We start from the raw sequence: 21,968 nt of genomic DNA, 5'->3' as shown, positions 1-21,968 counted from the left end.
TTGCATTTAAAAGGAAAAGTGGAAAAGATCAAGTCGAGGAATCGGACGTCGGGTAATGAAATGACGGCTTTGATTTCAGCTTCACTGCCGAAGCCTTTTCTCTAAATAGACTAAACCCACGCGGGACAAAGTTATGATCAAGAAAGACTAAGTCTGAACAACAACAATAGTAATTATACAAATAAGTATTAGTATTCATAATAACAATGACGAGATACATATTTTCATCAAATAGTACCTGTGTCCCTGCAGCCTGTGAGGCTCAGAGCAGCAACGTGACATCCATCCTCTCAGCCGCGAGCCCGCGTCTCAGAGATGTCTCCTCTCTCTCTCTTTTTTTTTTTTTTTTTTACTGTTTTCGCTCCCTCCTCCTCTTCTTCCTCCTCCTCCTCCTCCTCGTCCTCCTCCTCCTTCTTCACTCCGTCCTGTTTCGAGTCGTCTGATCCGGGCAGGAGGCGCCAGGTTCTCCCCTGAGGGAGGCGAGGAGTCAAGGACTGCTCCCTCCAAAGCAGAAGGATGTAATGGACACTCGGTAAAGAGGGTTCCACGGAGCAGTGGGTTCTCCACGGAGCAGTGGGTTCTCCACGGAGCAGTGGGTTCTCCACGGAGCAGTGGGTTCTCCGTGGGTTCTCACACAGTGAAATACAACCTGAAGAGATATCACAGAACATTGTTCTGTATCACAGAACTCTGGTTGTTTAGCACTCTGAAGAAAAGAGGTTTGACATGAATAACAATAATAATAATGTTCTTTATACTAGTACTAATATTAATGGTTCTTTATAATATTACTAATATTAATGGTTCTTTATACTAATGGTTCTTTATAATATTACTAATATTAATGGTTCTTTATACTAGTACTACTATTAATGGTTCATTATAATATTACTAATATTAATGGTTCTTTATACTAGTACTAATATTAATGGTTCTTTATAATATTACTAATAGTAATGGTTCTTTATACTAGTACTAATATTAATGGTTCTTTATAATAGTACTAGTATTAATGGTTCTTTATAATAGTACTAATATTAATTGTCCTTTATAATACTACTAATATTAATGGTTCTTTATACTAATACTAATATTAATGGTTCTTTATAATAGTACTAATATTAATTGTTCTTTATAATAGTACTAATATTAATGTTCTTTATAATAGCACTAATATTAATGGTTCTTTATAATAGGACTAATATTAATGGTTCTTTATGATAGTACTAATATTAATGTTCTTTCAAGGCAGCATGCTGTGATTATACAAAACATAACATAAACAAGTCACATTTTCCTTTTTGTCGCCCAAGTGGTTATGATGCATAATAGTGTGCTATATGGAGTATAATTAAGGAAGAAAGAAAAGGGGAAAAAAGGAAAAAGTAAATGAAGTCAAAGCTTGAATAATCTATGTTTTTGATCAGTTTGGGTGATAATTAAATGTTCAATTTTATAGTAAGAAATTAGTGTTTTTCACTTCTAATAACTGCTTTAGTTACATAACTCATAATAATAATAATAATAATAATAATAATAATAATAAGAGCTGGAGAGAAAAAAAACATTTGATATCATTCCACTAAAAGAATAAATATCGTGATTCAACAAATGAAGACATAATAACTAAAAGACCTGCAGTATCCTTGTATTCTTGTCTGAAACGCAGCGCTCCTGTTTCTTCTCCCTTGTTTGGCTTCATCTTCAGGTTGAATCACTCTGAAGGTTTTGGTGACAGTTTGTTGGTCAAACTGCTTAAATGTGCCGTGTTTTTGTTCAGATAATTGGTTCATATTTGTATGTGTGATTCCTTAAAAGTTCATCTCAATAAACAATTCATGGCTCTGATGAAATAAGACAGGTACACAACTCTTCCTCAAGTGCAGCAGTGCACAATGTAAACAACAGGTTTACTTTGTGACACAGACTTTGAAGGAGACCTTGAAGTCCACACTGTCAGTGAAGAGCTTGTCTAGAACCACTAAACGGTTAAAGAACCTCACTGAGAACCTGAGTGATAATGGAAACACTTCAAATCAGTTTACTTTACAAAGCAAATCTTCCATTAAATGATTTGGCCTGCTGTTTTTTTTTAAATATATATATATTATTGAAAGCATGAGCTTGGTAATGCAGGTCAATGTATGTCTTTAAGTCGCAGCACAATAAGTTCTGGTCGCTAATGCTGAGCTTTCTTGAGGCTCACATCCACTAATTTAACAAATTAGACAGTATTTCCTCTCCAGGATAATTTTCCTGATGCTTTAAAGGAACATTTGGATGCTTATGGGTGGGACGATACAGCTGACAGAAGATGTACATGAGGCTTCTATTCATCAGTTAAAATTATTTTATTTTCACTAAATGTCTTGAATGTCGCTGCAGCAAATGATGAACTCAAGGTGCTTCAGCTTATACGCCCCCTGATGAAAGTATAACAATATGCAGAAGCAGTGCAAGTGTCATTCCTGTAATAATGCTGTTTTACAGATTTACTCAATTGCATATTTACCAAAAATGGAAAATAGGACAGACTTCTGGACAACAGCAGGATAGTATGGGATTTCAGATGCAACCAAAGACTCCAGACTGCTGATCAGGGAGCACAGCTCCATTGTTTACTCTAAAATAGAAATGCAAAATCATCATGTATGTCAGGGATTTGGGGACCAACGTGTTCCTTGGCCTCTGTCCAGCCCATGCAGACCACAGCAATGTCAAAAGATAAAATGATGAATAATAAGGAGCAAAAAGTATCTGACAACCACATGTATTCAACATGTGATGGGGGGCTTTCAGCTCCTTCCTCCACCACTAAACTGTTTGGTTTCCGGGTGTAAATTCTGGAGCTCAACCTGCAGCAAAGAGCCACACAGGACCTGCGAGGGAGGGATGACGTCAGGCTTCGTCAAACTAATCTGCCACATCATTGAATTGCAGAGGCAGTTTGTTCTTTTCTTCCTCCCACCCTCTATACCTCAGTGTCTGGGATCATTTCAGCTGTCAATTTAAACGCGTCTGCTGCCGGACAGCTCAGAGGCGAGACATCCAGTGTCGGACGCTCTTCTCTCCTGCACGGCCTCTGCAGACACACTTTTCTTTTCTTTTTTTACGCACAATTTGGACAAGACCCCACAAACCACCAGCTGACAGCCTGTCATGGAGTTTGCGTGTCGTTTGTTTCCCCTTTGTTGACGCACACATCCATATTTTCCCAGTAAATACACGTCAGCGCTTCTGCTGAGAGAGACAAATCGTTTGCACGGAACTAGTTCCTGAAGCGGAAGTGACAAATTCGACTGGAGGTTTATTTATTTATGTATTTTTGCACGAAGACGTCGTCACACCATTGGCCACCTCATCACCAGCACGCGGCCTCGGCCCCCAGCATCATTCCTCTTTACAGAAAACAATTAGCCAGCGCCAAAGTCCAAGGAAGCGTTTTCCACCACGAGCCCCAATGACCAATAACACGCGAGCTTTAATGACACACAACGACGTCTAACAAAATTAACAACAGCAGTAACAGGCGTAATCATCTTCATAACCATAACACGTGCACATTTACTCAAGTAATATCGAGGTATTGTTTTCCATTTGAGTCGCAACATTTATGGAGACGCTTACTTCATTTTTCTTTTTTTTTCCTCTCCCCCTGTTCGTTTTAATTTAGTTTGCAGGCCCCTGGTCCCCTGCACGCGGGCTCAACCGACCGGTAGGTCGCTAATATATCGAGGAGGCAACTGTGACAAATTCCTTTTGTCTCCGCTTTGCTGGTACTTTATTACCCAGACGAGCAGCATGGCCCGGAGATAACGATTCATCACGCACAGCCGGCAACCATAGACAACGCCTTAGGGCAAAGCCAGCGAGGGGCTCTCATATTGAGAGACAGAGAGAGAGAGAGAGAGAGAGAGAGAGAGAGAGAGAGAGAGAGAGAGAGAGAGAGAGAGAGAGAGAGAGAGAGAGAGGGTGAGGGGTGGGGGGGTATACCTTAATTGTCAATGGGGCCTTATTGCATTAGTAAAATGGCTGATTACAATCCTGCACAACATGTCATGTTTGCATTGAACAGCTATAGGTCGACCTCCTATTGGCCTGTTTTGTACAAACTATATATAGTTTTCAAGTGGCAGCCTTATAATAAGTCAATCATCTCCATTTGAATTATGATAATGGTTTAATGTCCCTCTTATTTTGCAGCTTGAGCTTATCAGATAGCATGTTAATGATGCTGATGGGACGATGAGGTCACAGCAGCAGCAGGAGACAGAGAGACGTGAGGGAGCAGCTAAAGGAAGATAGCTCAGCAAAGCGTTGAGAGGAAACAGTTCATGCTAAATAATCTCAAATCCACAAACATGTGCGTGCAAAAGGTGTTTGAATACATTTAGGATGACACAAATGTTCTCATTGAGCATGTGATCCAAACAAGACCTTTACGAGACATTTAAAAACACAATTATCATTTTAAAAACCGGATGAGTAACAATGAGCTTCAACAGAATGGTTTAGTGGCTGTTTATTTCTGCTGTGACGTGTAGTCCATAATGCAAACTGAAAACCGATCTTCTGATGAGACATCGGAGTTAAATGTGACATATCAGTCTGAAGAGTCCCAAACTGCACATTAGAAATCAGATAACTTTTAAAAATCATTTGAATTCCCTCATGCTTCATTATACCAGCAGCTCGTGGGAACTAATCACAGCGAACGCCTAAATTGTGGAGAATAATGAAACCAGACACTTGGTGTGTTGTTGAGCGTGAGCTCTGGTTGTCAGGCTCAATAAGGAGAACTGAGATATTGCTCCTGATGATTATGTTTACAGATTTACCATCAGCTCAACACGCTGGCAAACAGCCTGAGAACAGGATGAGGAGGAGGAAAGGGTTTAGATGCAGGGTGACACATCCAACACACAACCTGAGGATTGTATTTGTATTCCTTCCAAATAGCAGAGTGTGGATGTGGAAAAATAAAACTATTTTTTTAAATGTTCTTTCCACTTGATCTTTAAAACCTAAAAGTGTCTCAAATATAATAAATAATCTGCAGCAATGAATAAATGAACATTACTTTGTCCATGTGTTGATACATGTGGGGTCTCACATTTAAATGGAGTTGCTCATGCAGGAAAGATCAATAACCTCTAGTGCTGTCACAGTTATTATAATCATAACACAAGACAGTAAAGACCTGCAGAACGTGACGTCAAATACACTTTTACTGTTCTGTGATGACACGGTGAAAACAAACGTGGACGAGTCATGTGTGTCCTCTGAAACTGATGAAATAATAATAAATACAAATAACAATTATTTTCATTAGTCTTCACTTGTATATTTATATCACAGTTGATCCTGAAGTGGATTGAATATTGTTCATTCAGTTTGAGTCTCGATGTGTTTGAGCAGTATGTGTTATTATATTATATATGTCATACATTGTTTTTACTGAGCTTCAGTGTGTGAGATATTAATAATATTGATCTGAATCTCAACATGTGACACTTGTGGGTCTTAGATATGGAAACGGTTTGATCAAAATAGAATCTAATAAATCTACATACAGGAAATATACTTCACATTATAACAGCGAAAATAATCAAATTAAGAGAATGTGTGACGTTTGATCAACAAAATATGAATACAAGTGTATTACAATATAGAGTGTACAGAACATCAGACACACTGAGAGACACACACAGACACACACACACACACGCACGCACGCACGCACGCACACACACACACACACACACACACACACACACACACACACACACACACACACACACACACACACAGACAGACAGGCACACAAACGTGTGGGAACTCCTGTGTTGTCTTAAGAAACTGTCACACACACACACACACACACACACACACACACACACACACACACACACACACACACACGCTCAGACGTCACACCGCCAACGCCAAGAGAGCCGTGTTACTTCAGAGGTGCTTGCACACGTATCCCTCCGCCTCGCGGCGCTTTCGATCTCCTGGTTTGCATAAGCGGCGCGGTGTCTTGTGGGTAAGCGGATCTGCGGCTCTGCGGCCCGCTAGTCTCTATTCATTTGATTGTAACGCAAATATAAACAGGCCTAATAGCAGCCGCTCTCGTCCCCCGCACGTTATTGATATGGCCCCTGAATTCACACAATTGATTTTTATGCTTCCCCCTAGCCACCTCGTGCAGTGGAGAGATATCTTTATTCGCACGGAAAGTGAAATAAGTGCGTAATAAAGCCGTGATATATTAAATCCGGGTTTTTTTTCTCTCTCTCCGCGTCGTCCTTTTATTGTAAGACATTTTTCATTTTTATTGAATTGAGACCCGGACATCCACGTCATCGCCCCGGGGGGAGAAAGGTTAAATAATTTGTGCAAATCAGCAATTTACGTTTGGCTCCACGAGATGACATGGCTACTATCTATCTATCTATCTATCTATCTATCTATCTATCTATCTATCTATCTATCTATCTATCTATCTATCTATCTATCTATCTATCCTTCCATCCTTCCATCCTTCTGTCCTTCTGTCCTTCCCTCTTCATCTGCAGATGTAAAGCCTTTATATGACTCCTGGGTCTCCATGTTGTTTCCTACAGGCTAAATATCGCTTACGGTTGCTTTACATTTCATTACTTTGTTTGGAATGGGCCTATCAGTGGCTTTAAATCAGCCTGTAGTCTGCACACTTCCCGTCAATATCCCCGGATTTATGGCTTCATTGTGCGCAACAGATTATTGCTTCGCGTCTCTCTCTCTCTCTCTCTCTCTCTCTCTCTCTCTCTCTCTCTCTCTCTCTCTCTCTCTCTCTCTCTCTCATCCATCTGGTCCAGTACTGGTTGTATCTTGTAGGACACGGTGTACTGATGTAAGCTGCCATTAACAATAAGGGGATCCCGTTCAGGCGCGTTCTCCAGCATCAGCTCAACATTTAGTTTTATTCTCGCTCAGTGTTCATTGATCCGAATATTGGTGGATCCTAAAGTGGTGTACCGGGAAACTCTAAGGGGTCCTTGGACACACACACACACACACACACACACACACACACACACACACACACACACACACACACACACACACACACACACACACACGTTTTTCATCACTGCCTTGAACACTAAAGTGAGCACCTGCTGTCACGTTTTGTGCCAAATGATGTCCAAACCGAGAGTAGGCGATAACATTATTATTATTATTATTATTATTATTATTATTATTATTATTATTATCATGGGAGATATTCCACAGGCCTACATGTAAAGATGGGGACTCCCATGGGAATACATTGAAGATTATTTTTTAACACAAAAATCTACAAAACAACGAACCCAAGAGTCAGAGTTTCGGAGTGAAGATGGACACACATATTCAAATGTGTCAGACTCATAAACGAACATTATACAGATTCATCAATTAATAAATAAAACAGATCTAAATCATTTGTCCTGTTAAGATGTATTTTCCTGACGAGGAGAAAGAAAAACATCATGTTAAATGTTAAATAAATACATAAATAACAATAATAATCAAATATGCAACTGTGCATTAAACCAAACTCCTTTCATATTGACCCTTTTCAGTATTTTTGAACATGCAGACGCGCAACTGTTCGGACCTCCAGCTCCACTAAAAGGAACACCGCCTCCCGGTGCCATGGCAGGAAGCTGCCGGAAAGAAACAAAGCTGCGGCTTCTTTAAGAGATCCGAGCAAACACAAACTGCCCTACCGAGGAGGAGGAGGACGAGGAGGAGGAGGAGGAGGAGGAGGAAGAGGAGGAGGAGGAGAGAGGGAGGAAGGGTGGGAGGGAGCGAGAGCGTGAGGGAGGCGATGTTTGGCTGGATGACCGAATGGCAGCTTTTACGCAGAGGGTTGTCTCACCTGCTGGAACGCACTTCTTCTCCATTCAGCACAACAGAGCCCTCGTTCGCTCTCACCTCCAATTAATATCCACTCCGGCAAAGTCAGCGCGCGCCCCGCCGCCTCCTTTGGGTTTGTTTGGTTCCGTCTGTGGCTGTATTTTGGAGCGGACGAGCTTGGGTATCCTGCCGTGCCCTCTGCGTACATGGACCGTCCCTCCGAGCGGGTGAACAAAGCGCATCCAGCCTCTCCAGAGAACTGAATCACGGATTTGTTGTGTGCGTGTGTATGTGTGTGCATCTGTAAGTACTCAGGATAACCATTTGGCATCTTTGGTTGTGTTTTTTTTTCTCTACTTCTTCTTGCTAGGCTGCCTTGTGTATGTATGTGTTTGCGTGTGTGTGTAGTTTTATGGGAAAGAACGCGCTGTTAAAGATGGATACGCTTTTTTCGTAGCCCGATGGAGAGGCATTCCATTTAGGGAACACCCGATCCCGATGCTGGACAAAAATAATGGCACGCTTTTGGAAAGCGCTGGACACGTTCTCGGTTTCCTGGGAGTAGATCCGGCCTGTGTCGATGCTTGAAATCCCCCAAACACAGCCCGACACTGCAGCGCAATCACAAACATTTCATTGGAACACATCCGCGCTGATCGAATCTGACAAACGCAGCACCGGCGGAAACACAAACTATGGAGCACACCGGCATCGAGGAGGTGAACCAGACGCACCAGCAGCAGCATGAGCCCATCAGCTTCGGGATCGACCAGATCCTCAACAGCTCGGACCAGTCCAGCGGCTGCATGCTGCCCAACCGGACCGGCGACCCGGATTACGCGCTGGCCCCCAACGTTTACAGCAACGGGTACAACAGCGTCTACAACCCGGCCTGCTCCATGGCGGCGGGTCTGGCCGGCTCCTACAACGTCAACATGAACATGAACGTGAGCATGAACATGAACATGAACGTCAACGTGAACTCTGGCGGCGCCGGAGGGGTGATCCGGGTGCCGGCGCACAGACCCATGCCGCCGCCGCCGCCGCCGCCCGCCACCGCCGCCGCCGCCGCCGCCGCGCCGCATCCGCCCCCCTCCGCGCACCCGACGTGCATCGGACCCGGCATCGCCTCCATGCCCGGCATGGGGATGGGCAGCGCGGCCAACTTCACCTTCCGTGGATGGAGAGCAGTAGGCGGTTTGCCAAGGAGAGACTCACAGGTAACGAGTGACCCCGTGACCCCCCGCAGCACCCGACAGACACAAATACCTCCATGCACCTTCACCCGCATTCCACACCTTTACTAGCCTCCTCGCGGCCTCACAGGTGTGAGGTGTGTGTTTTCTTCCTCTCGTGGTGGCGCGCGCAGGGTGAACTGGGCCTCATGTCTCGGCAGATGGGGATCTGATGTCATCTTTAGGTTGTAATCTATAACGAATCGTCTGTGCGCGCACGCAGAGCCGCTCGCGTTGCGCTGGAAGCGCAGTGTGACGGACGAGCGCAGAGATTGACGTGGACGTGCTGAGAATCAGTATTGGACCATCACTCTGCATTTACTGCGGATGACGGATAACGACGTTCCAGCGTTTCATGAGGATGAATGAGGTTTCATTTTATTTATTTGCCAATTGAGAAGGCAGAGAGATGAGTCATAACAGTAATTACACGTGGCAGGTTAACATGTATGAGTAATAACAGGTTACACCCAATACTAGTGTCATTATTATTATTTATTCGCAATGGTTACTATAAGTATTTTTTTTAAATTCTAATTTAGAGGTAGATATTACCTCAAAGCAAGGCATCAAATACGTGTGTGCTTCTCAAAAAATAATGTTCATAATTCACACTAAGAAACCTCGGTTTCTTTTCCTCTGATATATATTAATATATATATATATATATATATATATATATATATATATATATCTATATATATATATATATATATACATATATATATATATATATATTAATATATATATATATCACGGTGCAATAATACAGATACTATACAGAGTTTATTCTTAACTTAATAACCTTTATGAATAATTTCCTGAATAATTTCCTCTTTTTAAGAAGAAGATAATGCACATACAAATATGTAAAATACATAATTGCTTCTCTAAAGTAAAATTAAAAACGAGTATATTAATATTTTTTAAATGTAGACATTTGCTGACATTTTATTTCATCTTCACACACAGTTAGTTACAACATTGTGATTCTCTCCCTCATCAACACGCTGTTAGTATCTTACTTTTAAAAACTCGTTGTTTTCAGGCTTCTATTTAAATATATTTAAAAAGAGTTATTGATCAACAGCAACACTGTGGCAGTGTTAGCCAACATGCTATGATGCTAATTGACCTTCCTTAAATAGCATTAAATACATTAAAATGTGAATAACTATCTCAAATAGCTGTAACCGTCTTCAATGAGTGTTGAGTGAAGCCTCGTGTTGTATTGTCTTTATTCCTCCAGTGTGGGAGGGGACGGTGCCACTGGTCTGCTTCTCATGACCTCATCCTTATGAAGATGAAAATTAAGAGCATCATAGATCCTCCCCTCCCCCCCCCCCCCCCCCCCACCCCTCCACGCATTAAATATTCACTATTCCGTTCTTTCCACCTGATTAATTATTAAATACTGGGGGACGATATGTCAGCTGCAAAAAGATACAGTGTAAATAGGCTTATCAATTCTCCTCATAGTCACAGAGGGCCTCTCGTTTAATTTCTCCCAGCTTTGTGTCGCTGTAATTATTTCGCAGCTTATATCTTTCCACTGTATTGATCAGCAGACACACACACACACACACACACACACACACACACACACACACACACACACACACACACACACACACACACACACACACACACACACACAGCCCACTCACTATCCAGATTTAGCCTGCTCTGTTTCCAATAAGAAGCCGTAAATCAAATGGACTATCATCTATCCTGATGGGCAGAGCACCATTTAAAGGTCTCTCTCTCTCTCTCTCTCTCTCTCTCTCTCTCTCTCTCTCTCTCTCTCTCTCTCTCTCTCTCCGTTGTGTTTCTCTTCGCTTTTCGAGTTGAAACTAGAGGAGGAAAAATCGGCCCCGTGCAGCTTTAAACAGCTAAACATTTAGCCAAAGGCTTCCAGCTCTGGCAGCCGTGGGAGTATCTGTGTGTGTGTGTGTGTGTGTGTGTGTGTGTGTGTGTGTGTGTGTGTGTGTGTTTGTGTGTTGTTGTTGTTTTGCAGGGATGTAAACGAAACCTTTTAAATTGCGTCTCTCGCTGTCCGCTCCGCGCGCGTCCTCGTGGCCTAAATTCAGGTTATAAATCAGAGAAGTTGCATCAGACGCGCGCGCAGGGTTTATTTAGGCTGCAGGCGGGAGATGAATCATTTAATAATCCATCTCCCAATGAAACTCATACTGTTTATTCACTAGTGGCGGTGCGCTGATCACCAGCTCCTCTTTGTGTTCATCTCATCATATTTACACTATTAGTGGTATTAGCTCATCCAAATGTCACCGCAATGTTTGATTATTATTATTATAATTATTATTCACATTATTAAAGGGTAATAGTAATGGCGTAGGCAGCAGCAGTATTAGTATTTGTAGTAGTATTTTGTGCCATTCTACTTTAAATGTTTAACTGAATTAACATTCATTTTTAAAGTCGAAACAAATTTGATTATTAATTTTGATTACACACGCACACAAAACAAACAAATAAATAGTGTGAAAAAAAGAAAACGCAAGATAGAAACAGTAAGTATACAATATGTATTTTATTATACATATCGATCTACTTTTATATCATTTTCAAAATGTGTTTCTACACATAATGTGGACAGTTTCAATTCATACAAATGACCGATAACACAATACGACAGGCAAACACTAACACAATACATACAAAATAAACTATTACTGTAATAATAATAATAATAATAATAATAATAATAATAATAATAATAATAATAATAATAATAATAATAACACGTATTAATATAATAGTATTATAAAGGATCACAACACAAAGTGAACCATTCGGGCATATTGACAATAAACAGAGCCACACGTAGCACCGATAAAACACAACAACACACAATCAAACACGTTTCCCCCTCCAATAAATCTGTGTGTGTGTGTGTGTGTGTGTGTGTGTGTGTGTGTGTGTGTGTGTGTGTGTGTGTGTTAATGTCAGGGCAGAAGAACTCCATCTGATTGTATTTCCTGGTGTTTGCACGCGGCCCTGATTCCCGGTGTGACAGAAGTCGGCGGCCAGCCTTTTGTCCCGTATAGTGTAATAAATAGCAATATATGTTCATGTTATATTTCAATATCCCCTTCCCTTTAGAATCCTTCACGGATATATTTATTAGATTGCTACAGAGGTAATATCCGCAGTGGGGGAGAGAGGCGCTGTCACCGGGAAGTGTTATTAAGTACAGCTGCTTTTATTAGAGGACACACATCCTCGTGTAGCATGTGTTATATGCTTATGCTAAATTATATTACACAGGCAACACATTTAGCATTCTCATTTATTTTTATTTTTCATTTGAGGGAAGAAACAGAACGAGTCAGATCATTTTTTAAATTATTTTTTCTTATTTATGGGAAGAAGATTTTCTCTTTTTTTAAATAATAATAATAATAATAATAATAAATGCTCCGATGTGGTTCATCCGGATCAAACGCTGCAATAACAGTTGAACTGTTTTTTCCCTTCAAGATAATGTTACATGACTAATTCTTCTCATTGTGGAAATGATTAAAATATTATAACATACGAAATACATAAATACCAATTGACATTTTTCACCACAATCGCGTTTTATCTCGTGGGATTTAGAATGTCTCCAGCATATATATATATATATATATATATATATATATATATATATATATATATATATATATATATATATATATATATATATATATAATATTTAATTTGTATGTGTGATTGTGACATTATGAGATTTGCTGAATAGATTTATTTAATGCAAGTACTTTAATGCTGCACTGTCAGATCATTTAAACTCACTCTGTAACATTTAAGACACAACTGGCTGAATGTAAAGGCACCATATACACATTTGAGTGCCATAAATGCAATAATACAGTAATATTTTGGGTTAATTCTATTCCTATAATACCATTATGACTGATGCAGTTGAGTCTTAACGTGCTGCTGGTTTAATAGACATCACAGCATTCCTTATAGTCTGCACTCCTCATGTAAACCCGCGTGGATGAACCCGCGCAGCATCACGTCTCTGCCTCGTGTATTTCTGCACGCTGTGAGGCCGAGCTCCTCTTTTCTCCTCACTGGCAGGTTCCGAGGGCTCCGGCTGCACGCTGAGCTGCACTTGGGTTGCTTCTGAACGTGCTCGTATGCGTCTGCTCCATTAGTTAGCCCACAGATGGCCTGAAATAGCCACCTAATGCAGTATCATTTAGCCAGAGCTGCCGCTGGGAGCAACAACAGGCCTGCTCGCTCCCAGCATGTGACCCATAAGGCTGCACATGGGGCAAGAAGACGCCAGCCAAAAGAGGGCTAATTACAAACGTATATATATATTTATATATACAGATAAGAACATCATGGGGAAGTCACATCGGAACAAGACACCGTACGAGGCGTGAAGTTACCATGAAGTGCAATAAAGTCACCATAAAATCAGAATAAAGGGCCACGGAGGTGCCGCAGTCTGCTGCGAGCACCTAAATATCAGAGACGTCATGGGAATTGTGTCACTATAAACTCATGATTAAATACCACCGATGCCTGTCCAAGTCCCGAAAGGAATATTAGAGGGATAGCATTACCAGTTTTACTATTATTGAGCACCAGAGCAGCACATGATGTGAAACCCGATAATGACATTATAGGGATATTACCATAGGAAATTAAAGATAATAACGAGAGGAAGAAAAAGAAGACACAGACACTATAAATCCAGTGCAAAACACAATAAAAGGCAGTGAGTTCTCATGTGAGGCACTAAATCTGCATTGCTAATATACACTCAGGTGATGTTCCCTCAATGTGACCTCCTGTAACAGCACTTTGCAGCGATTCATCTTTATTTTTTTATTTTTTATTTTTTAACAAATCACGTGCTCGCGCGCGCCTCGTGTTCAGCAGCATCAGGGGACGAGCAGCTCCCCGGAAACGATGTTCAATTTTACTTTCACGTCGTCGCCTCCTGCGTGAAACATGAATGTTTCAAAGCTCGCTTGGAACTCTGGGAGCTGCAGCTCGTGGGCCCCTCGGGGGGGACACCTATGCAGATGTTTTCTCTTTTATTTTTCATATTCATTTTGGCTGCTGGTGAGCTTTTCTGACAAAACAAAAACAAATAAACAGCCTGTATGACAGGAGGGGAACAGCTTGCTGGGGAGGAACGACACAGAGATACACACAGACACAAACGCTCTTTTTTAATACACCTTTTTTTTCTCTCCCCCCTTGATTTCCACTCGGCCTCCACATTGAGAATGTGGCATGGGGAGTGGATCTATGGCCTGAAACGATCCCGTTACATTTATCGATCTTCTGTTTACCCAGGGCTGACAAAATAGACAGGATTCATAGATATTTTATGATGCAGGAGATAAGTTGTTATTAATACCCAGATACAGTGATATGTGAAAGTGAGCCACCGAGAACACACACACACACACACACACACACACACACACTCACACACACACACACACACACACACACACACACACACACACACACACACACACACACACACACAGAGGAAACACAAATTCATATTCATATTTTTTGAAGACACACAATGACAAAGCAGTTGGGAAGACACCATTCTGGGTCAAATCTGTGTGTAATGTGTTGAAAAGAATATTTCGACAGCAATAGCTTTAAATTCTGTTGATTCTGAAATGAATATGTGTGTGAAGTTGTGTCATTTTTCATGCTCAATCCTGTAATTATTATATTGCTCAGAGCTGCAGTGACAAATGCTTCATGTTGTGTGGTGTATGTGACGAATATCTCTAAAAATAGTAGAAAATTGCAAAAATGTTTCTCTTCAAAGTCTGTGAATAGCCCGCTGCATTGTTAAAAGTAGGTTGATATTATTGTGGTCATATTTAGACCATGACCTCACAGTGTCAGTGTGGCCTCGCCTGCCTGACTCTCATTGGCTCACCAGCATGCTGGATTTGTCTTGGTGAAGCTGCTGGTTGTCACTTATTCCTCTAAACGGCAGATATGTAATTCTGGAGCGAAACCCTCCCGAACGCTAACTTAAGAGACGATCAGCAAACCACGTTAGACTCGACTCTGCTCGGCGTTCCGGCCGCCGAATGTGATTAGCCGCTATACGCGTTGGCGCCCGCGCTGCCAGATGTGCTCCAGATGTGGGACCTCAATGTGTCTCTCCCTTTCCTTCAGGGGAGCAGGCAGAGGAAAGCCGAGCCGGAGAGGCCCCCGGGGGCCCGGGGCCCGTCGGGTCCCTGTGCCCTCTCCCCAAGGGAGACATCGGCAGGGTCCCCGTCTGGAGCACTGTGGAGACGTTGGCCAAATGCTATTACCCCGAGCTCGCTCACCTGCGAGACAGCAGTGGCCTTCTAGCAGACTACCCCTTTCCAAAGGGGGCGTGCCCAGGTGAGTCCCCCCCTCCTCCCACACACACACACCTGCCTCACAGCTGATTTTCTAGGTCAACCCTTGTGTGTAGCTTTGCTATTGAAAGTGTTTGATTTTTTGTGTTAGTGTGGAAATGTAAAATATATTTCTGAAGCAGACGTTCAAATCTTTCTTCCATGACTTTATTACCAGTTGCGAGCGATACGTCTTTTTCTTTAATTTTTTAGGAGCTGATGCTGTTCATCCCAGCTATCTGAATGTCCATCTCTCTTTGACTTCTCCTTAAACGTCCTCTCCTCACAAAACAGTGTGCTGTTTGGGTTTTTCAAAAAAAAAATCTGGCAGGGGAATATTAGTTGTAATTACATTCATCTTCGTCAATTGGCAGCTTCTGGGCCTTCTCTGAGACTCCCCAAACGACACTGGCTTTTCCAGAGTTAGAACAAAATGGACAATCATTTTATCTAACCAAGGGCTGGAAAGCAAAATTGTGTTTATAACATGAGCGTAGACAAACAAAAACCTCCAGGGAAATAAGTTTATATTTCCAAAGCTGCGCTTCAGAAAATGGAAATAACTCCTTCCACGAGCAGATAGGAATCTCGGAGCCTTCAAGTCCAAACGCCTCAATTAGTTACAATAACCTCGTAGCTAATGCTAACAAGTCTTTTCTACAATCAAACTAAACCCACCCTCTCGTTCAGCAGCCTTGTCACCCTTCTCCGTGACCCGTCGCATCGGCCACCCTTACCAGAACCGCACGCCGCCCAAGAGGAAAAAGCCTCGCACGTCCTTCAGCCGGGTGCAGATCTGCGAGCTGGAGAAGCGCTTCCACCGCCAGAAGTACCTGGCGTCGGCCGAGCGCGCCACCTTGGCCAAGGCCCTGAAGATGACGGACGCGCAAGTCAAGACCTGGTTTCAGAACAGACGGACAAAATGGCGGTAAGATTACAGACGGGGAGGCGGGAGGGGAGGGGTTTAAAGTGTTATCTGGTGTGAGGGCAGAGAATAATCAAGCGAAAGCATCGTAATTCTCTCATGCACGTGCCAAATTCTGCTCATGCCTCCTCCCTCGTGATGTACTTAGGCTGAACAAAGAGGCCGTGGTGGATGTTTCCTGCAGCCGTTTGTCTTTATGAGGGCAGGATGTTCGCTCAGAAGAGCCGCTCCTTCCGTCCAGTTTTCTTTTCCCCGAGCCATAAATCCACACCGCGTGTTTTGCTCTCGGGTCCAAAATGCTTACCGGTGTTTTACTTCAAACGCGAAGCAGAGCGGCCCGCGGCTGGAGCAGGCGAGGCGTCGTACAACACAACACCTATTTTGCTTAGCTGAGCTGCCAGCCGAGGCCAGTTCACTTGACCAAGCACAATTACTCCTGAGCCTCCTGAAAGGCCTTTTAGAAAGCTGCTGTCCAAAGCAATACTGAAACACTCACAGGAGGGATGGACTGCCAAGTCCACAGACAGAAAACACACACACACACATACGCACACATACGCACACTCCTTCACTTCATTCTAACGGTTGTTTATAGCCATTTGGAAGTAAATGAGTATAGGGAATCAAATTATGAAGCCCTGCCCTTAGTTAAAGGGGCAGGACACATATTTCATAAGCGTGTATCACAAACAGCTAAATTACCTTTCAGGGTTTTAATGTTTAAACGATCCTAAAGCTCGTGTGACCGAGTTTTAAATTCAATACACATGGAAAACACTTAAGAAACATTTATGAGTTAGCTTTAGTTTTAAACTGGTTTGATGATCCCTTTAAAAAAAAAGAAAAAGGTATTTTAATGAATTCTAATCAGCAGTGAAACAACTAAAAGATGTGATGAGAGGGGAATAATATATATGTCACAAGTAACAAAGGAATTGGCTTAAGGTTTTTTTCTTCTTCAGATTTCTTAGTTTTGCTTAGATGTACGCCATCTCCCTGTAGAGCGCACCTGATAGGACGAGCATGAGGGATGTCTTTGCGTGACGACTACGCTAGTAACAAGAGGATGATCGAATCAACAGCCGGGGAATGAGATTATGATAATGCTGTTAACAATAATGTGTGGCTAATGGATGGAGGTCGGTGTGCATGAAAGAGTGTTTTAGAGGTGTGCTTCCTCCTGTGATTTCTAACTGACGTTTGTATTTTTTAGCTGATTTTGACAGCAATCATTTGTTTGTTGTGGTTTGTGTTAATAGCGACACCATCATCATTTTGTAAGTCTTTGTTTGTTGTTGTTGCGTTGCTGAAAAGGACTTTTCGAAGCATTTCTTGGCTGAAATGAGCACAAACACACAATGGGGAAATGTCCTAAAGACCATGCCAACAGCTGTCAGGAGATTTGATTAAGAGTCAAAAATGTGCACCTAACTCTGATAACCATCTTCCTGCAGACTCATGATATGACGTTCCCTAAAGGTTACCTTGTTGTGGCTGCTTTTCTCCAGGAGGCAATGTAACCATTAGACGCATATGTCCTTTTAAAAACATACTGTTTCCCGCGTGTGTGTTTCAGTAACACACACACAGCACACACAAGGTAGCAGGATGTGTGTTACCGTTACCGCACGCTGTTCGGTAACGTCTCTGCTGGAGGCGGGACGTGTGCTGTGGCTCCCCCACCCTCCGTTAGTCACGGCCCCTCACCAGCACCTGTCACTCATCCTGATCAGCTGTTGTTCCGCCTGAAGCTGAAGCGTCTGACACGAAGGGGACGTGAACGCAGATGTTTGCAAATGAACAGGTTGCACTTGTACATTTTTAATGCACTTTTCTGGATTTCTTTATCGCTTTGACTTCATTTTGACACATTACGGTGACCCGCTGCCAAAGAAAAGAAATAAAATTAAAACAAATTAAAATATCATACATTTTGCTGAACTTCATTAATCAGGGCATTGGCATGGTATTATTTCCATTATGTCAGTATAATGAAATTATTCATTATACTGACATAAACAAAAATAAAGAAAATCTGAAATAAATACAGATTTAAAGGACATAACATGAGACTTTGTTAGTGTTTGTGCACATACATTTGTGCATCTGGAGGGCCGAGCGGCCCACAAAGTGGGAAACCAGTCAATGTGTCTCCTCTTCTTATGTCACATGCGGTCTGATTGACATCACCTCCTTCTGAGTGTTACTACCTTTGAAAGGCGCTCCCATAGACTCTATATGAGAAACAGACGTAGTCGCTGACGTCAACCATTGGTTTGTTGGCGGCCATTTTGAAGCCTCCAGTTTGGCGTCTTGTTTTCTTGCAACCAGAAGTGACTCAAGAGGGTGGAGCTCAGCACAACCAAAGGCTGCATGAGGCATTCTTAAGACTTTAACGAAGTGAAAACTCACCGTGAAAGGGTGAAGACCAAAGCGAGGGCATTTCTCAGATTGCACAACGCTGTGGCAGCCACCTGTCAATCACAAGGTAGCCCCGCCCTGAAGCACACCCTGCGTTATGGTCTATTTGACACGAAGTGGGACCGTCATTTACTGAATGAACATCATGTTGCAATGGAGAAAACCAGCGATTGAGAGCATAGACCCATGTTTACAATGTTTCCTGAGATAAGTGAGTCATTTTCTCATGGACTTCTGTGCAATCAGTCTTCCTAATGCAATCAGTGGGCTATCAAAAACAATGCAGGGAGACAGTATGTTTTAATCACATAAACACATTCTATTAGAAACTCAATACACCAGTATGAACCTGAAAATGAGCGCGTCCCCTTTAGCTTGCGACCCCCCTCTGGGGTCCTGACCCCCAGTTCGGCAGCCGCTACTTAAATATAAATATTAAAAGAGAAATGTTATTGCTTCTTGAAGAGGACATGAGACAAACATGGCGAACAATGCTGCGGTATGCAGCACTAATAAATCTCCTGCCCCATAAGAGTACCCACTATAGAGGTCTTATATCTTCCTCTGCCTCTTCTGTCTCCCCCCCCCCCACATCCACCCAGGAGACAGACTGCAGAGGAGAGAGAGGCCGAGAGGCAGCAGGCCAACCGGCTGATGCTGCAGCTTCAGCAGGAAGCTTTCCAGAAGACGTTGAGCCAGCCGCTGCAGCCGGACCCCCTCTGCCTGCACAACTCCTCCCTCTACGCCCTGCAGAACCTGCAGCCCTGGGCCGACGACAGTAAGGTGACCTCCGTCACCTCCGTGGCGTCTGTCGTGTGAGCGTGTGTGTGTCTGTTCGTCTGCGTGTGTGTGTGTGTGAGGTCGGACGGAGCTGAGAATGAAATGCGTGTCGTCAGTGTGAAAGGACCGACGGGAAGAATCTCGTCAGACATTTTGTGACACGTCTGGGCGTTCAAAAACAAAGCGCCGTTGTGGGATTGCCATAGAAAAATAGATATGAATATGTATATTAAATGGACATTGTGCTTCCTCGCTCATTGATTGTTACCGGCAACATGGTGGGGGATTGTGTGTAGAGAGAGAGGCCCTCGCACTACTGTACAGCACAGGAGCTGCAAATGTATCAGCTGTTATCTTGAATATCTAAAGTGTGTTGAGTCATTTTCCTGTCCTTACACCAAGTTTCCGCTTTCCCTTCAGTTGACGGTCTAAGAGAGAGGAGGGCACTTTATCCATAAGTGCCAGGAAACAAATGGACACCTCTGTACATGCCCAACTATCAAGACTGTGCCCCTCCTTTTGCCTCCGGATCCGTCACGAGGCGACAGAGGCTCTCTGCCCGTAACGGCCCCCCCCAAAAAAAAAAAAGAAAAAAAAAAACCTCCTGTTTTTTTTCCGCTTTCGACTTTGTACAATGTAGTAAATGCATGTTTCAAACTCTTTTCTGTGTGCACTCGGAAGTACCATTGACGTCGGCCGGAGTGGACTGCGGCGTTCACGCGGTCGTGGATTGGCGGAACTCCTGATGACGAATTCCTCATTATGTTCAATTTAAAGGTGTTTTATATTAAATGATATTGTGACTTTTTTGAAAAAGAAGACAAACCTCTCTGTTTTTCTCTTTGTCTCGTTGGCTTCCTTCACTCACTGCTCTTCCTGTTGTTTGTCACCGGCGTGAAAACCGCGCAATACTGCTTTATGTTTTTAGCGGGCTAGTTAGCCTCGTGGGATTAAGCTATGATTACACATTAAAGTTTCAAACCACCCAAAGGTAAGATACCACCGAAATGTATCAGAAGGACAGCGCAATACCTTTTTTTCGTGCCATAAAAACTGATGACTACAGCTCCCAGGTGTGAGCGTGGAGGAGGGGCGCGCTCGCAGAAACCCTCCCCGGATAAATAAAAGGTTTGAGAACTGATGCCTGTTCAAATTAGAATGAGAGTAAAGTGCAAGTTGTGCAGCTGCCAAGGGGAACGCTTTAAATGCAGAGGCCTCGCTTTTATGCATGCTCCTGTTTTGTTCCCGTGATTTCCTTCACCGTGAAAGGAAAGGCTCACTTTCAGTTTGTTTTGTCACGGCCGGCACAGTTATTACAGCTACGACCACGTATCATGGGCTACCGCTCAAAAACAACTATTGCGAGAGTCCAATTATTAGTAAGAGTATAAAAATAGAGCCAATAAAAAATAAAAAAAGTCGTCGTATAAATCAGAACTCTGCTGCGTGTCGAGCCAAACAACACCCTTGACCAGTACATTATTGACGATACAGTACTGCCTCTCGTACCTTATTGCTTCATTAAGTTCTGCTTGCAGTCAATCAGCTGACACCTACAGGAGACAGTTTATCATCACATCTTTATATTTTAGTTGGGCTAGGAGTCTCTTTTGAGCTATAGAACTGTTTTTTGTGTGTTTTTTAAAAGCTCGGGGTAAATGTAAACTAAGAGAACACATAACGCGCACCATCCACCTAAAAGACAGCAGCCTTCTCTTTAGAAATAGAAAGAAGAAAACAAATTGCATGGCAGCGCCTACATCGTGGTATTGGCTTCCATTGTTCTCCAGGTGAATCACGGCCATGCCCATAGACACCAGACAGCCGTAAACAATTGTTATCACAGCATCCACCCTATCAGGAAAAAATGCTTATCGGCCACGTCATAACAAAAAAAAAGGACTTCTCTAGAAGCACAGGAAAACACATCATTTACGTTCCTTGTTCGTAAATGAGCCTTCGCCCCCGTGAGCGTCACAGTGGACCGAGGCCTCGCCCTGCGCCCGACGCCCTCTCCTCCACATCCAACCGCTGCGTTTCATTGGCCCGTCAGCCTCTTGTAATGCTGTACGCTGGTGACACACGCCTTTCACCGTCATGACATGCTTAAGGTGTGTGAACTCCAGTGTAAACATCTCACAACCTTGTGTGAGCGGCATCCGTCTGCTCACAGCAGGTTGATGACCTGGTTGGAAACAGCTGTCTGCAGCTGCACCCCTCCTCCTCCTCCTCCTCCTCCTCCTCCTCCTCCTCCTTCTCTGGAACACAGCGCCTGTGTTCAGTCGGGTTTTCAGGGTGTCTCGCCTG

The 21,968-nt window shown here is 42.9% G+C and overlaps 1 protein-coding gene across 1 annotated transcript; it reads left to right on the top strand.

Moving 5' to 3' along the window:
- The first annotated feature begins 8,102 nt into the window (after positions 1 to 8,102).
- On the top strand, positions 8,103 to 20,431 carry tlx2 (T cell leukemia homeobox 2). The gene is given in 6 exon segments (XM_068592316.1): positions 8,103 to 9,057; positions 9,060 to 9,107; positions 15,327 to 15,539; positions 16,229 to 16,463; positions 19,484 to 19,664; positions 20,082 to 20,431. Coding segments are annotated over 6 exon segments (1,164 nt in total). The 5' UTR covers positions 8,103 to 8,582; the 3' UTR covers positions 20,094 to 20,431.
- The last annotated feature ends 1,537 nt before the right edge of the window (positions 20,432 to 21,968 follow it).

Source organism: Clinocottus analis, unplaced genomic scaffold (genome assembly GCF_023055335.1).
Source record: "Clinocottus analis isolate CAN_PGR_092001 unplaced genomic scaffold, fCliAna1.0.p SCAF_10, whole genome shotgun sequence".
Classification (NCBI taxonomy): Eukaryota; Metazoa; Chordata; class Actinopteri; order Perciformes; family Cottidae; genus Clinocottus; species Clinocottus analis.
The sequence above is the reverse complement of the archived record's forward strand: the minus strand, read 5'-3'. Positions and strand labels throughout refer to the sequence as shown.